The 17,704-nt window shown below is 37.2% G+C and overlaps 1 protein-coding gene across 5 annotated transcripts in view; it reads right to left on the bottom strand.

Moving 5' to 3' along the window:
• COL14A1 (collagen type XIV alpha 1 chain) overlaps positions 1-17,704 on the bottom strand; it is a 210,989-nt gene that overhangs the window by 57,523 nt on the left and 135,762 nt on the right. For all 5 annotated transcript variants that reach the window (XM_019459943.2, XM_019459946.2, XM_019459942.2 and 2 more), the window contains exons 35-36: positions 12,178-12,255; positions 8,984-9,070 (exon numbers count right to left, since the gene is read on the bottom strand). In XM_019459943.2, the coding sequence (XP_019315488.2) occupies positions 8,984-9,070; positions 12,178-12,255 (165 nt within the window). The remainder of the gene's footprint in view (positions 1-8,983; positions 9,071-12,177; positions 12,256-17,704) is intronic.

Raw genomic sequence — 17,704 nt, 5'->3', positions numbered from 1 at the left:
TTTTTTTTGCTGTTTAAACAGTTCTATAATTAACATCCTTATACATCCCTTAAATATAAACCTCAATATTTAAGAACAAATGTTAATATTTAGTATATCAACAAGTAGAATTATAAATGAAATGTGCAGATCAGCAGATATATTTTCCAGCTGTGCTCCAAAAGAGCTGTGCTACTTAATTCGTCGACCAAGAGTTTAAGAGAGTTCCTGCTTCTCTAAACCTTAGTCACCACTTGATACTGAAGGGGAGTGGGATTTGGTACTTCACAGTATGCCTCTCTGGCATAAGGATTATTTTAGTCTGATTACTTAAGAAACTCAGGAGAAACCCTGAAAACCAAAAACCTAGTAAAAGTTTGATAAGAGACATTTACATTTATGCATTTACATTTATAAGGGAAATTTCCAATTCTCTTTTTTTTTACCAGGAAGGAAGGGATGCCTCTAAATCTCTAGAAACTTACTTATGAAGAAAGCAGAGACTTGGGTCTGCACATCAGACTCACCCTCATTTGCTATACCATTCCTGGTAATAATCCCCACCCCCAACACCTTTTTGTCTCTTTAGCTGAAGAAGACATTGAAAGTGATGGCTTCAGCTACCCTGGGGGGCTCCTCAGCTTTCCTGGGTATCTCCCATGTATTCAAGAGATACATGTCTTATTAAACTCTTGACTGTTTTTCTCCTGTTCGTCTGTCTTTTTATAACAGGGGTATCTTAGCCAAGAACCCAGAAGGGTAGAGGGAAAATTATTTTTCCTCTCCTATAATATTGTCAAACTTTACATTTTGACCAAACTAAGGTAAAAATAATATTTTACTCTTATTTGAATTTTCACTTCCCTTGAAACTACTATCACAGAACATCTTTTCATAACATTTGTCCATTTGCATTTTATCTCAATGCGACTCCCTATTTATATTCTTTACCTATTATATATACTCTAATGGGCTGAGTGTCTTCTTCTTTTTATTGTGCAGAAATTCTTCATATATTTGGATACCACACCTTTCACTGTTATGAGATGCAAATCTTTTTCCCCAGAATGGCAGACTGTTGATTGGCTACCAAAGAATCTTTCCTGACTCCCTTCTCCATTTTATTTCTCCTACTGTAAGGGCTAAAGAAGATAGATTTGCTTGCCCAGCCCCCTTTCTGCACCCAAGAATGGGCACATTAAACACTTTGGGCCAATTTGATGAAGAGGCCACAGGCCTATCGAAAGGAAACTGGGGAGCTGGGACAAGCTTGGTCCTTGATGAATTTGTTGAGCAGCCACATTTGCCTTGGGATCATCCACCTCTACAGCTTTTGCTGTGAGAACAATAAATGTCTCAATGTCCCAATGGTTTACACCACTGTGTCAGTCATATTGTATGTTCCTTGCAGCAAGCCCAATGCACCCCAATTAATATACCATTCTGGCACCACTCTTCTTGTCTGCGCATTTTCAATGATTGGTTTTTAACTACAGGTTTTGTTCCAGTGACTCATGGATATTCACACCAAAGGCACCACGTCTAAAAGCCTAGAACCTTTTTATATTTCTTTTCTTTTTTTAAAAATTTTTTAATGTTTATTTATTTTTTGAGAGAGAGAGAGAGAGAGATAGAGCACAAGCAGGGGAGGGGCAGAGAGAGAGGGAGACACAGAATCCGAAGCAGGCTCCAGGCTCTGACCTGTCAGCACAGAGCCTGACGTGGGGCTCAAACCCATAAACCATAAGATCATGACCTGAGCTGAAGTCTGGCGCTTAATCAACTGAGCCACCCCAGCACCCCAAACCTTTTTATATTTCGAACTTACTTTGTACCTTATCCCTAATCTTCATCACTGAGCACATAAGAATTCAACATATTTTTTTGGATGTTAACTTCTATCCTTTTAATAAAAAAGGGTTATTAGTCTAGGCCAAGGAAATGTGGTTCTTTCACCCATGCCTTCTTGTAGCTCTCTTATAGCTTTCTTGGCACAAAACACCATTGTGGAAATTCTTGAATGAGAAAATAATCACAACTATGTTAAATCATTAGATGGGGCTTATTGCATATTGTTTGGGATACTATCTCTTGAATAGTTTATAAGTTATATTATAAACTATAAAAGTATAGTTTATTATACTTTAAACATTCAAATATTTTAATAGTTTTTCTCCTAATTTACATCTTTCTCTCCAAGTCAGAGCTCAACTCTTCCCATTTGCTTCTCTGCTGCTCTTTTCCTCATTCCAAAGTTTGACTCTAAGTCATATGTAAATATTTTATAACTTGTTCCAGCAGTATCACAGATGAAAAAAATGTGAAAACCCTCCAGCTAAAAAAGCTTATTAATGCTGCTTAAAATAAAATAAACATTATTATAATTAAGAACTGAATGGATAAGCACTAGGAATGAAGAAGAAACAAACAAACAAACAAAAACAGAGAAGCAGACATGTGCACAGAGATCACCCTGGGGGAGCATGGGGAAAATGGTTCAGGTTTGCTGCAAAGTTTGTATTTTAAAGCTCACACAAAGCACAGAAATGTGAACTAGGGCCTATGATAAGTGGGGGCAGGGTGGAAAATTAAATGTTCTTTAAAGCTGAGGAATTTGTAAGGCTGCACTGTGAATCAGCTAGGAAAAAAACCCCCCAAAACTAGCAGGTGGATGACAAAGATGTTGTTTCCAATTTAGCTATGGGAGGAGTAAGAAACATTTCTACTAAAGAATATTACACAGAAGCTGATTCTCATACAATCTAGAGACAGAATTCACATTGCCTGTCAGGATCTAATGAAACTCCAATATACACCCCCCACCCAAAAAAAATTCACAAAATACATGTGAAAACAAGATACCATGAATAACATCAGCAGGAAAAAAATGGCAGAATCAGAACCACATACAATGCAGATATTGAAATGATCAGATTAAAAAAATAAACTGTATTTAAAATACTGAAAGAAAAAAATAGTTTTGATGTGTTACAAAAGAAGAAATACTACAGAAATGCCCACAAGGTTTGAAGAAAACATGAATAGACATTTTTCCAAAGAAGACATACAGACGGCTGAAAGACACATGAAAAGATGCTCAACATCACTCATCATCATGGAAATACAAATCAAAACCACAATGAGATACCACCTCACACCTGTCAGAATGGCTAAAATTAACAACTCAGAAAACAACAGATGTTGGCAGGGAGGCAGAGAAAGGGGAACCCTCTTACATTGTTAGTGGGAACACAAACTGGTGCAGCCATTCTGGAAAACAGTATGGAGGTTCCTCAAAAAGTTAAAAATAGAACTACTCTACAACCCAGCAATTGCACTACTAGGTATTTACCCAAAGGGTACAAAAATACAGATTCAAAGGAGTACATGCACCACAATGTTTATAGCAGCATTATAACAATAGTCAAACTATAGAAAGAGCCCAAGCGTCCATCAACTGATGAATAGATAAAGATAATTAATACACACACACACACACACACACACACACACACACACACACACACAATGGAATATTGCTCAGTCATGAAAAAATGAAATCTTGCCATTTGCAACAATGCTGATAGAGTTAGAGTGTATTATGCTAAGTGAAATAAGTGAGCCAGAAAAGAACAAATACCGTATGATTTCACTCAAATGTGGAATTTAGGAAACAAAACAGATGAACATATGGGACGAGGGGAAAAAGAGGGAAGCAAACCATAAGAGACTCTTAACAATAAAGAACAAACTGGGAATTGATGGAGGGAGGTGGGTGGGGGATGGGCTAAATTGGTGATGAGTGGTAAGGAAGGCACTTGTTGTGACGAGCACTGGGTGTTATATGTAAGTAATGAATCACTAAATTATTCTCCTGAAACAAACAAACAACAACCAAAAAGAAATGCCCAGAAGTTTTGAAAAGGAACCAAACAGAATTTCTAGATATGCTAAATATTACCATCAAGATCAGAAATACAATGGATAGGTTAAATAGTACATGACACATAGCTAAACACAGAGTACACCAGAAGGTAAATTTGAAGAAACTACACAGAATGAATCCTGGAAACACAAGGAGAAATAAGTAAAAAAGGTTAAGAGACATGACAGTAAAATGAGAAGTTACAATGTACTTCTAATTGAGTTTCAGAAAAACATAATAGAGATGACAGGAGAGAGGCAATCTTCAAAGAGATAATGACTAAGAAAACTCCAAATTTAATGAGAACACTGGTATTCAAGCCATGAAGTCATAAATTTTCCAAAATGGCAGAATAATAACATGAAAACCCCACACCAAACATACTGTGGTGAAACTTCAGATCACTAAAGACAAAGGGATCTTGAAACCAAGATCTTCCTGTTTATTAGTTTGGAAAGTTGTCTGACTGCTTTAATTGAGGTCAATATTAAAAATTTTGAGCAAGACAGGAGGCTTATTATTCTCTTATATTAACATCTGAGCTGATAATGGTTCAGTATAGTAGAGAAGCCTTACCGTGTAAGACAATGTGGAAGCTTTGTTGCTTTCCTTTTATTGCTCTGCTCTGTTCCAGGACACTGCTTACCAAAGTGAACTCCCTACCACAAGTTCCCACAGTAGTCTGTTGAGAAAGGTAAGCATGGATAAGGAGGGCCCTTCATTTTCATTTAAGAACAATGTCTAGGGTGATTACATACACCTTTCCTCTCACTACCAGCACTTAGTCATAAGGTCATACTTACTTGAATAGATGCTAGGAAATCAAGTCACTAGCTGAATGGCCATGTACTTAGCTAAAACTCAGGGAATTCTACTATGAAAAAGAAGCCATGGCAATGAATACGGGGTGGGGGGGGTGCAATTAACAATCTCTGTAACGACCAGCAAAACTATCTTTTGATAATATGGGGAATAAAAACATTTTAAGATGAACAAAAAATGAAAATTTACTACCAATAGTCTCTCATTAAAGGAATACCCAAGGGGTGTCTTCCAGGAGAAATAAAAATGATACCAGAAGATATTGTAAGCCAAGAAATAGCAAATATGGAGCAAGTCTTACCACATATTAATTTATAACAAATAATAATAAAATGTCTAATTTGTGATGTTAAAAAAGTACTAAAATACCAGATAGCAACAGCACATAAATTATAAAAAGGATGATCCAAGAGAAAAAAATTCCAAGAATATTGTGTTGGTTGAAATAAGGGTAGAAATTATGGTTCATTTTGGACTTTGTCACATTAAATATGTTTGTTAAAATCTCTTGGTTTACTACTGAAAAAACAGCTATAGAGAGAATAATTTCTGAATTAGTGGAGGGGAGAAAAGAATGAGAATAATAACAGAAAGTCAAAAAGTAGATAAAACTTCAACAAACCAAGAAATCCACACATATATCATGTGGGACAAATAGCAAAAATTGCAGTGATAGATGGATATAGGAATATTTGCCCCAAGAGGTTAATGATCAAAAACAATAGAATGGACTAAACTCTAAAAAGAAAGATTGCAAAACCAGATTGAAAACAAAATCTAACCATATGCTATTTAAAGAGAACACATCTCAAATATAAAGACATGGAAAGGCTGAAACTAAGAGGCTGGAGAAAATACCTACCAGGAAAATAAGTCAAGCAAGAAATGTTGACATAGCAAGTTGTTCTCAGTTTTTTGCACACTGTAACACAAACTCAAGATATACAATGCAGAATTACAAACAAAATTTGACAGAAGGACACTGAAGTAGAAGACTTTAAACACTTATGTCACTAATTGAAAGATAAAAAAATAATGCAGACAAAGGAGATTCTAACAACACAATTTACAATTTGATTTACTGGGCATTTATACTTAGAATTCTGAACTCCACAATTAGAACACACACATTCTTCTAGAGCATGCATGGAACACCTGTAAAACCTGACCAAGACCACAAGGCAATGTCAAAGAATCAACAAATGTCAAAAAATTGGTACTATATAGACTATCTTCCATGATAAGGTACAATAAAATTAATCCACCAAGAAAACAGTAAAAAGTGCACATACAATTGGAAATTTAAAAAGGCACTTTTAAGTAAATCGTGGCTAAAAGAGGAATAAAAAAAAGACATAAAGGATGATAGCTCACAGAAATCTTAAGTTTCACTACACTGTAATTAAAATGTACAGACAATAAAAAGTCCCATAAACAACAAGAAAGCCATAGACCGTGAAATGATATTTGCAAACCATTTCATTAATAAAGATTAGTGTCCAGAATACATAAAATCTCTTAGATACTAATGAGCAAAAAACCTGCATGACAAAACCAAGAAAAAAGTTTATAAACAGGTATTTATATAGAAAGAAATCTGGGGCACCTGGGTGGTTCAGTCAGTTGAGCATCCAACTCTTGATTCTGACTCATGTCATGATCTCACAGTTCATGGGATTGAGCCCCACGTCTGGCTCTGCACTGAGTATGGAGCCTCCTTGGGACTCTCCCTTTCTCTTGGCCCCTCCCCTGCTGGCTCTCTCTCTCTCTCTCTCTCTCTCTCTTTCTCTCTCTCACAAATAAACAAACAAACAAACATTAAAAAAAAAAAAGGAATCCAAATGGCTCAGACACAAATGAACAACTGCCCCATGTCACTAGCAGAGAGGGAAAGTCTTATTTCAAGTAACAGCCACACAGGGTTTTACAGTCATCAGATAAGCAAAAGTTCTCGTGTTTGGCAACAACAGACAGTGCTGGTGAGATGCTTGAAAGCCAGAACTCTTCTAGATTTTGTGGGAAAAGATATTGGGACAACCACCCTGAAAGGCAATTAGCGGCTTCTTCATGAAGCTGAAGGTACACCATCCCTATTCTCCAGCAAATCTGATTCTAAGTGTTATTGTAAGAGCACTCGACTTATGTTTGCAGAGACACACAAAGGATGTTCAGTAGGCAAATACTCCACAGTAGTGGGTCAATAAACTGTACTTTATATAATGGAACAATGTGCATTACCCTTGATAAAGTTCAAAGACATGATTTTGGGTTAAAAAAAAAGCAAGCTACACAGTTGAAAATAAATCTGTGTTTCTAATTCCAAGATTAAACTAAAGATCACTCCTTATATTTAAGTTTTATTTTAAGTTTATGTGTTTATTTTGAGAGAGAGAGAGAATGAGTGGGGGAGAGGCAGAGAGAGACAAGGGAAGAGGATCTGACAGCACAGAGCCCAATGCGGGGTTCAAACTCATGAACCTTGAGATCATGACCTGAGCTGAAGACAGATGCTTATCCAACTGAGCCACCCAGGCCCCTCATTTGATTTAAATTTTGTAATACACAGAATACTTACATACACTTTTTCTCATGTATTCCTCATAACATCACAGAAGGGTGCTATTTGACATATGAGGAAATGGAGATTCACTGTGGTTCAAAGATTTGCCTGGCCTTTTCTTAACAGTTTATTTATTTACTTTGAGGTGGGGGGGAAGGACAGAGAGAGAGAGAGGGAGAGAGAGAGAATCCAGACACCAGGCTTGAACACACAACTGTGAGATCATGACCTGAGCTGAAACCAAGAGTCAGACACTTAACCGACTGAGTCGCCCAGGTGCCCCAAGATTTGCCCAGTTTTATGATTTAAACTTAATGCTTTTACCATCACTCCATATTTGCTTCTTTGGGATAAAGAGTCTCCTGTTCCAAAAAAAAGGAGGGGGGGGATTTGGGTTCCACATCTGCACTTGAAAGAATGTTCTCTGTGCCAAAGGTAAAGGAGAAACTGCTGGGATATATTTCAGATACATTCAGTAGGTTCTCTTCCTTTTTGTTCAGTTCAGGAAATGTGGTGCACAGATGAAGGAAAACCATGGTGGTGGGGCCACACTGGAGTGAACCTTCACGCTGTGAGCCAGTGGTCAGTCTGCGTGATCTCCTGCACGCATCTTGGTGGGGCCGCCTCCTCTGGCAGGCCAGCGTGCAAGGGCTGCTCGGGCATCAGAACATTCCTCCTGCAAGGTCTGGATTTCTTTATTTGCTTGTGATTCTTCTCCCTGCTTCCTTTGTCTTTCTGCCTTGATCCATTAGCTACTTCCTAGCCACAGACCAACTATATCATATTCACCTCAAGGAAACACTGATAACCCCAGTTTAGGCGATTAGACATAAAATGAGCACTTAAACACATTAAATGGAAAAATTCATCCTGGCAAATCCGAAGACCACATAGTGCAATTACATACATTTTATGTTTTACAAAGATGTTTTCTTTGTCTCCCTCCTTCCTTCCTCCTCCTCCCCCCTCACCCTCACCCTGGCCAATCTCCTTCTCTCTCCTTTTTTTTTCCTTCTTTAAAAAAAATTTTTTTTTATGTTTTATATTTGAGAGAGAGACAGAGTGCAAGTGGGGGAGGGGTAGAGAGAGAGGGAGACACAGAATCTGAAGCAGGCTCCAGGCCATCTGAACTGTCAGCACAAAGCCCGACGTGGGGCTCAAACTCACAAACCGTGAGATCGTGACTTGAGCCGAAGTCAGACATTTAACCGACTAAGCCACCCACGTGCCCCCCTCTCTCTCCTTTTTTGCAGGAAGTTCCCATCAGTGGTGGGGAACTTCATGTTCAGATAGGGTAATTTTCCTGCTGAATTTTCCTCATGGATCAATTGTAATACAGAATGGGCAAAGGGAGGGTATGCAAATCTTAAAGTTACAAGTAGAAGGCCAATCTTTGAAACATTCACACTGAAAATGAACCACAGGAGTTTAAAGGGGAGATTTTGAAATACATAACCATTTGAGAGATAAGTATGCTACAGAGGTTAAAGAGGGTCATCTGTAGGAGTCATGGAGACCTGGATTTGAAGAAAAGATGTGTTCTTTAGGCAAGTTACTTAACATCTCTGTGCTTCAGTTTGCTCACAGAATTAAGTATATGTTTATTAGCACGGTGGCAAACACATATTAGACACACAACAGATAATAGCTATAAATATTGCTAAAGAACATTTAAGTCTAAATTAGGCAAGACTTACTGGTGGGCCTGCTGGTCCCAGAGTCCCTGTATTGACTTCAGAACAGGAGCAGGAATGTGGTAGCTCCGGGCAGGTCTCCTCATCCCTCTGAGAGGAAAAAAAAAAAAACAACAAAAAACAACCAAACCATAACTGTTAACAAGACAATACAATGGCTTTATGGATCAAGGAAAACACTTTGATTTAAGACACTTAAAAAAAACTTTTAAGTGAACATTGGTGTGGAAAGGCAAAGAATATTCTCTGCTGCTCACAAAATATTTTCCTTAAAGAAAAATGAATGAGTGTCTAGTGAGTCACTGATCATCACCCTTACCAAAGGATGTTGATAAAATGAGCTTGGAGGTGAAGAAAAATGAAATGCAGGCGAAGAAAGAAAGGCAGAAGTGGGTGCAGAAAAAATTCCTCGTTACTATTTCCTTCAGTTTGAGTAGGAGTACTCTATGAACTACAGGTCTTGAAATTTTTCTTTTTTCTATTTCAAAGGATATTTTTTCCTTTCAAAAGGATAAAAAAAAATGTGTTGGAATAGTCACTCGGAACTGCGTCTACACTAAAACACACAAAACAAAGTAAAAACAGTGCTTAAATGTATTGTCAATTCCCCACAGCAACTTTAATTACGACTCACATTCTGTGGTTGAAATTAGGAAACATCATAGCATCAATCTAAAGCTTTGGGACGGGCTCATTTTGCTTCTCTAGCACAGTTTTGTTGCCACATGACATTAAAGATAGATTATGAATGTCCGGTTGAACATCTCTGGATGAGTTACCGAGCTATGAAGACAGAGTACCTGCTAACAGCTATCGAAAACTTTGTGAATATCTCATTTGAAGCACCAGCCAAAAATGAAGTCTGCACTGGGATAAGACACTACAGAACTTCATAGGGTTCACCAGTCCCATTGGATAGAGAGAAAATAAACATCATTATTTAAGACTGGGGAAAAATAAAGCTGGAACTGAATAGAACACAGATGATAATTAAGTTGAAAATAATCTCAGTATCTAAAATGTTCACAACAGAAACCCAAAAAAGGTTGAGCAGGGGATCTATATATACTGTATATATTTTTCTCTAAATGTTGGACAATAGTCAAAGCTTTCAGCTCATTACAGGAAACCCCCCTGCTACCACATCCGGCCTGACATGTGGGCAGCTAGAGTGAAATACAAACTTAAGTATCCAGAAAGAGCCCCCTAACAAGGCTGATACCAGGCCTCTTGTGACCAGAGGCCATAATGGTTTTGCCACTGCTGCTGACTATACATGCCTTCCTACTATGGAACTGGCCTATCTTCAGTGATAGAAAGGAAAAGAAAAGCTCTCATCAGGCCTGAGTCCTTCCTAGGAAAAGTGGTGATTGCATTTGGCTAGAGACAGCATAGGATTCTGAGTGTTTCTGCTTCCAATTTCCAATCCATCTGTGCTTAAGCATAATATCACGGTGTCTCTGATTTAATTCTTCACCAGAGTTTACTTGGAAATTAATTTTGATGAAGAAAGAGAAAGTTAGAGTTAACCCTTTAATTTTTTTAAATGTTTATTTATTTTTTAAGAGAGAGACAGAGTGCAAGGAGGAGAGGGGCAGATAGAGAGGGAGACACAGAATCCAAAGCAGGTTCCAGGCTCTGAGCTGTCAGCCCAGAGCCGGACACAAGGCTCAAACCCATGAACTGCGAGATCATGACCTGAGCCAAAGTCCGATGCTCAACCAACTGAGCCACACAGGCACCCCATCAGTTAACTCTTGAACAACATGTGTTTGAACTGCACTGGTCCACTTACCTGTGGATTGGTTTTTCAATAAATACAGTGCAATGCTGTAAATATATTTTCTCTTCCTTGTGATTGTCTTAATAACATCTTTTCTCTAGCTTACTTTATTGTAAGAATATAGTACATAATGCATATAACATACAAAATATGTGTTAATCAACTGTTTCTGTTATCAGTAAGACTAGTAGTAGTTAAGTTTTGGGTAAGTCCAAGGTCATATGCAGACGTTTTCCTGAGTGGGGAGGAGAGCTGATGATTCCAACCCCCACACTGTTCAAGGCCAACTGTATTTCCTTCTCAAACATAGTCACCATGAATGTAATGCTTGCAACAGAGGATGTGATCTGGAGGAAGTAGTTAAAAAAGCAAATCTCTAGACTTCATGAAGGTTACTCCATGCACATTCTCCAAGTTTAATTATTAAGACATGACTATTACCCAACCACTACAGGGTCATCCATTTCGGCTCGCTGTCTTCAAGGATCCTAAAATATGAATCTGGTTTTATACATAGAGGTATAACCCCATGAACCACACTTGCTATTAATAATGTGAAAAACATTTGATTTTCTAGTAGCATCGCATATGTCGAACAGATTATGACTACGATTTCAGAACTGTGTGTCAAGATTCTCTGGGGCACCTTAGCAAACTCACAGGGGCATGGTGAATGTTTTTAAAACTCAAAAGAAATAGCAATATTCGGCACCCATAGGACTTCATATGAACAACTAGCTCAAGGTAGTTCACAGTCTTAACATTAGATACTGAAATACTCTGATGACGTCAGATACTTGCAAATCTGGGGTTTTGGCAGTTGCTATGATGGAAAGCAAGTACCATGGGAAACATCAATGTAAAAAAAGAAGTGAGGGTGGCGACATCCAATCAGATTCTAACATATGAAAAATCATGCACTCTTGATAGGCACGTGCATCCCATTAGTAAGTAATGTGGTTTTTTAAGAATAAAATAAAAATACCATTTTTTGCTTTCAATTCATGTGTTTTTTTTTTAATGCAGCTACTGAGTTTAGAGCATCAATGTTTAAGATTTTTGGAGCTAATTCCTTCATATAGAGATTTGTTAGGCATTTCTTTTGGCTTAGGGGTGCCATGAACAAAAATGATTGCAACACTGAAGGTTTCGTGAACCAGGAAATTTGAGAACCTCTGGACTATGTGTAAATTGCACGCCTGGATCTGGGCAGTCCCCATCATGTAAGTCAGTATATCCTGCTGATGTCAGACACGCCTCCTTCTCAATCTCTTCGGCTTTTCATTGTGATCATCACAATGAATTATCTTGTTATGAATGTTATGAAATCACATTTAACTTTCAGAGAAAATTAAATATAATTTTAGAACTTTTCAATAAAGAACAGGCCTACTAATAAAAGAAGAATTCTTACCAGGCCTGGAAGTTCACAGCATTTGTCTTTATTGGCCCATGATGTGGAACAAATAATATCAAACATCTGTAACTGGAACTGCAATTTAAAATGAAATTGTCATTTAATTAAAAATAGACACACTGTGTCTAGAATTATGATTTCATATTCTGCATCACATAATACAACACTGATATGTTTGTAACGTAACATTACAGTAAATAAATAAGAAAGTCATTCCAAAATATAAAACTAACTTTGTTCCTCAAGCACACAGTGACTTAAGATTTCATGTATAATTAATCCATCAAAAATTCCCTTATTTATCACAACTTCACCTCTCAATTCTGCCCAAAGAAGCTTAGTACCTCAGTTAAAAGTCGGCCAGTACTGTCTTCATGGTTACAACCAGTGTCTCTGTAATCCTACAACATTCCACATGTTTCTTTCACAGCATATCACCCACCATACAGTATGATTATTTATATTAGCTCCTCCTTAGACTGTGAGCTCTTCAAGGAACAGAGAACCACTAATTCATCTTTGTGTCCCCATCATAATATGTGATATGTAGTAGGTATTCACAAAGCCTTGTCAAATGAATTCTGACTTCAATCACTTATGCATACGTTCAACAGATTTTTCTTTAGTGTATAATGCAAACCAGATACTACATCAACCTTTAGAATATGAAAATGAACAAAATCAAAATCTTGCCCTCAAAGATCTTACTGGGGTGACAGGTAGGCACAGGAATACTGTATACAACATTGTAAATGTCATGACAAATTCACAAATGGAATTGTGAGAATCCGTGCTGTCTATTTTTATGTAAGCCATTGATCATGCCATAAATATTTAGTCTTGTTCTACTCATGTATGTTGGTGAAACTCAGTGTTCATTTTGAAATATACAGAAATATCACTATAACATTATTGAGGGCTAACATTAGCTTCATGACCTAATCATTTCTAATATATTTCTTCCCATATTATTTTCAAGTATTAGAAGTGTCACCAATTACAGAGCTGGGAGAAGGGTGAAATCTTTTCATTTTACATCTACAACCTTCCTTGAGGGAGTGGTGTTTTCAGCAAGTTCTAGAAACTCTTTTGGTGCCTTATTTTCTCCCAAGGAATACTACTTGTCTCTGTCAGGGGTCCTCTGGATGAGAATGACAATGCCCGAGAAGACAGTACTCCTGAAATAGGTTGTTAACAATGCATACAGCATCGCAGAAGAGCCTGCTCTGACAGTACAGAAAATAAAATCAGGCTTTCTTTTGTAATATGAAAGAACTGTGCTTTGCTATAAATATCCTTTCCCAAGAGTTTTGAAAGATTAATAAAATAAAGCTTAAATATTGAAAGCACATTCATGAATCAAAGCATCACAGGGTTTTTGTTTGTTTGTTTCTATATACAACTGTTGAGTTGTTTGAAGAAATATGTGCATGGCTCACTGCTCATTTTTCTCCATATTAAAAAAAAATTCCCAATGGGTATGATATCTGAGTCTGTGGAGGGCGACCATACAGCAAAATACTGATCATTTAAAAATTAGGCTTTTCAAATTATGGAAAGAGCCTAAATGTCCATCAACTGATGAATGGATAAAGAAATTGTGGTTCATATACACAATGGAATACTACTTGGCAATGAGAAAGAATGAAATATGGCCTTTTGTAGCAACGTGGATGGAACTGGAGAGTGTTATGCTAAGTGAAATAAGTCATACAGAGAAAGACAGATACCATATGTTTTCACTCTTATGTGGTTCCTGAGAAACTTAACAGAAGACCGTGGGGGAGGGGACGGAAAAAAAACAGTTAAGAGAGGGAGGGAGCCAAACCATAAGAGACTCTTAAAAACTGAGAATAAACTGAGGGTTGATGGGGGTTGGGAGGGAAGGGATGGTGGGTGATGGACATTGAGGAGGGCACCTGTTGGGATGAGCACTGGGTGTTGTATGGAAACCAATTTGACAATAAATTTCACATTTAAAAAAAATTAGGCTTTTAAGATTTTCAAACCAAGAAAAAATAAGTTTTTAAAATTAAAACATTTTTAAGGAACACGGATGCTGATTTTTATGATTAATAGCAACAAAGAGATTTCAAGGACCATAGACATTAGGAGGCTATGGAGCTAAACTGCCTGGGTGTAGTCCTTGAATCACTCACAAAGTCATTTTGAATGATGATGTAATGTGTTCAAGTCTCAAGTTCCCTCATCTGTAAAGTTAATGTAATAATAGTAGCTCTTTAATTATAGCTAGACATTAGTATAATAATAATAATAGCTATAACAATAAAGTGAGTTCCCACCAGCAGTGCAGCCACTTTGGAAAATGATATGGAGCTTCCTCAAAAAATTAAAAATAGAGCTACCTTATGATTCAGCAATTGCACTGCTAGATATTTATTCAAAGAATACAAAAATTCTGATTTGAAGGGGCACATGCACCCCATTGTTTATAGCAGTACTATCAACAATAGCCAAATTATGGAAAGAGCCCAAATTTCCATTGACTAATGAATGGATAAAGTAGATGTGGTGTATAATAAACAATGGAATATTACTCGGAGATCAAAAGAATGAAATCTTGCCATTTGCAACAACGTGGATGGATCTAGAGTGTATTATGCTAAGCAAAATAAGTCAGTCAGAGAAAGACAAATATCTTAGGATTTCACTCATAAGTGAAATTTAAGAAACAAAACAGATGAACATAAGGGAAGGGAAGCAAAAATAATATAAAACAGAGAGGGAGATAAACCATAAGAGACTCTTAAAGACAGAGAACAAACTGGGGTTGCTGGAGGGGTGGTGGGTGGGGGGATTGGCTAAATGGATGATGGGTATTGAAGAGGGCACTTGTTGGGATGAGCACTGGGTGTTATATGTAAGTGACGAATTACTAAATTCTATTCTTGAAATCATCATTACACTGTACGTTCACTAACTTAGATTTAAATAAAATTGAAAAAAAAACAATAACATGAGTTAATGTAGTGAAATATTTATAACAGTGCCTAGAATACAGTCATTATAAATAATACATATTATTTTAATGAAGCATGTACAGCCCTTTCATAACTGAATTATTTAAGGTTTAGGAGTCTATAATACAAAGGCCAAAAGAATGGAATCAAAATGAAAGTGGTATTATCAAGGACAGAAATACAACAGTAGTCTGTTTCCACATTAATCATATCTGTTTAACACTTTGGTTGAGAAAAATCTAAGCATATAATGACAATAGCAGTGGACATTTGCTGACAACCTACTATGTGCCAGGCACTATCCTAAGGAATTTGCATGTATCTTTTAATCCTCAGCTCACCACTGTGAGGTATAATAGCAATGCCAACCCCATTCTGCTGATCAGGACCTGGGAAGAAAGAGCCTAAGAAACGTAAGCACGAGCTGAAAGCAGAGTTCTGGTTGGGATTTGAACAGCACATTTCATTTTCTTGTGCTTCATTTTGCAGTGAAAGGATCTTTGGTCTCATGTTTAAAATGCAGACACCCCAGCCTAACTTTACAATGCTATTTGTCTGGGGCATTTATTAAATGGACCCCATTATGACAGTATTAGATTCAGTTCAGTCTGTTAGTCATTCATCCATTAAGAAATTCCCCATTTCTGAATAGAGCCCACAGTGTAAAAGCTTTTTAGTGAATGGAAAGATGTAAGTAAAAGAAAGAAGGGTCACGAACCCCAGTAAGGACCAGGCTTTCTTGATGTTTTTCAAATAAACATTCACTACCTAATCACCTTTAACAGGATGATGTCTACAAACAAAGCTTTGGCTAACCTTCTGTCCCATTGAGCTATTGGGATCCTTAGGAGTTTATTTTATTTATTCAAGGGGTTGAATGCCTACTAAGTGCTGAATGAAGCCAATACTATCATTTGTGGAATGCTGTGGGCTGTCTTTTCTTTTTCAAGTTTGATGAAGTCAGCAGCCTTTTTTTGTGAGTACAACAAATTTATTCATAATTGTTTTGTATTTGTAATTGCTTGGATTCCTCAGCCTTTGTTTAGGGGCTTCTTTTCCAAGGCACATTTCTGAAGATTGATTAAAAAAAACCCTCTGAATTTTATTCCAAAACAATGACATACATATTTGTAGAAATTGTGTAGGGAACAGTACAGACATAGTATGTCAAAAGATCTTATATTTGAGTGCCTGAAAATACAAGACAATGTGGTTCAAAATCAATCATACTTTAAGCAACTAACTAAGCAAGAGTCAGCCTCTTTTTGCTTTTGTAACTAACTGAACATTATAAAAAATATATGTGTGAAAAAAGAGAGAAAAGAGACAGGGGTGCATAAGCTCCTACTTTCATTTGTTATAATACCTTCCAGGGGAACGCTTAGTCAATTACAAATGCTCTTTTTTCATTATTGGACATTTTGGTCTGGGTGTAACACAAAAGGCAAGTCATTTGGGGTCAAAAGTTAACATGAAAATGAGAATAAAATATTTCTCATCGGTTGAGTCATTGTGATGTGAATGGGAATGAAAATGTAGCCTGGCTCAACTTTCCACTGATAACCAGATTTTATCCTCTGGTTTTTCTCCAGCATTGCATAACTAAGCTTATAACTTGAAGTCAAGCTGTACCTGAAATTATACAAATACTTAGAGAGATTTACACTGCACAGGAATACTAGGGAAAGAGCAACTGAGGACCTCAGTCATCTTCTTCTTTAAGCTGGTGTTTAACTTTTACAGACTCCGTCTCAAAGCTAAGATTTATTAAGCACTGACCCCTTCTCAGCTATTGAGCATGGTTGTCTTACTTGGTCTCAGTCAATTTATTGAATGTAAGGGAAACCATAATGGCACTAATTAAATGAGGAGATGAAAATTAACAGCTGTTGTACCTATTGGTTGTAATTAAAATGTTTAGGTGTGGGCATCCCTTTGGGAGGACATCTTGACTGCATTTACTTTCAGGGTCAGAATTTAAATAATGATGAGCCTTTGAATATGTTGGTGAACAGACAGGGCATAGGCACAGACCAGACCCCCTCCTATGCTTTAAATTCTATAAGAATCAGTCTGACCCAGTGGTAGAGAGCTTACCAAGGCAGGCAGGTAATCTTGGGCAAGTCACATACAGTCTCATATCTTGCTTTCCTCACTTTTTGAAAGGGGATCCCTCTCTAACTTCTTGAAGTCTCAGTTTCTGAATCTATAAAGTGGGGATAATATAAGGATCTCTTCCTACAGTTTTTGGAGGATTAAACAAGATAATCTCAGAAAAGCACACACTGCCTGGTCCATAGTAGGCATGCAATAAATATGAGCTACTATTAGTTTAAGAATTAAAATACATAATTCATATGAAAATATGATCATTTTCTTGTAATTTAAAAACACTTGTTTCGGGGTGCCTGGGTGGCTCAGTTAGTTAAGTGTCCATCTTTGGCTCAGGTCGTGATCTCACGGTGAGTTCAAGTGCTGCATCAGGCTCTGTGCTGACAGCTCAGAGCCTGGAGCCTGCTTCGGATTCTGTGTCTCCCTCTCTG

This window comes from Panthera pardus, unplaced genomic scaffold, assembly GCF_024362965.1.
Source record: "Panthera pardus isolate Hobbes unplaced genomic scaffold, ASM2436296v1 HiC_scaffold_7, whole genome shotgun sequence".
NCBI classification, from domain to species: Eukaryota; Metazoa; Chordata; class Mammalia; order Carnivora; family Felidae; genus Panthera; species Panthera pardus.
The sequence above is the reverse complement of the archived record's forward strand: the minus strand, read 5'-3'. Positions and strand labels throughout refer to the sequence as shown.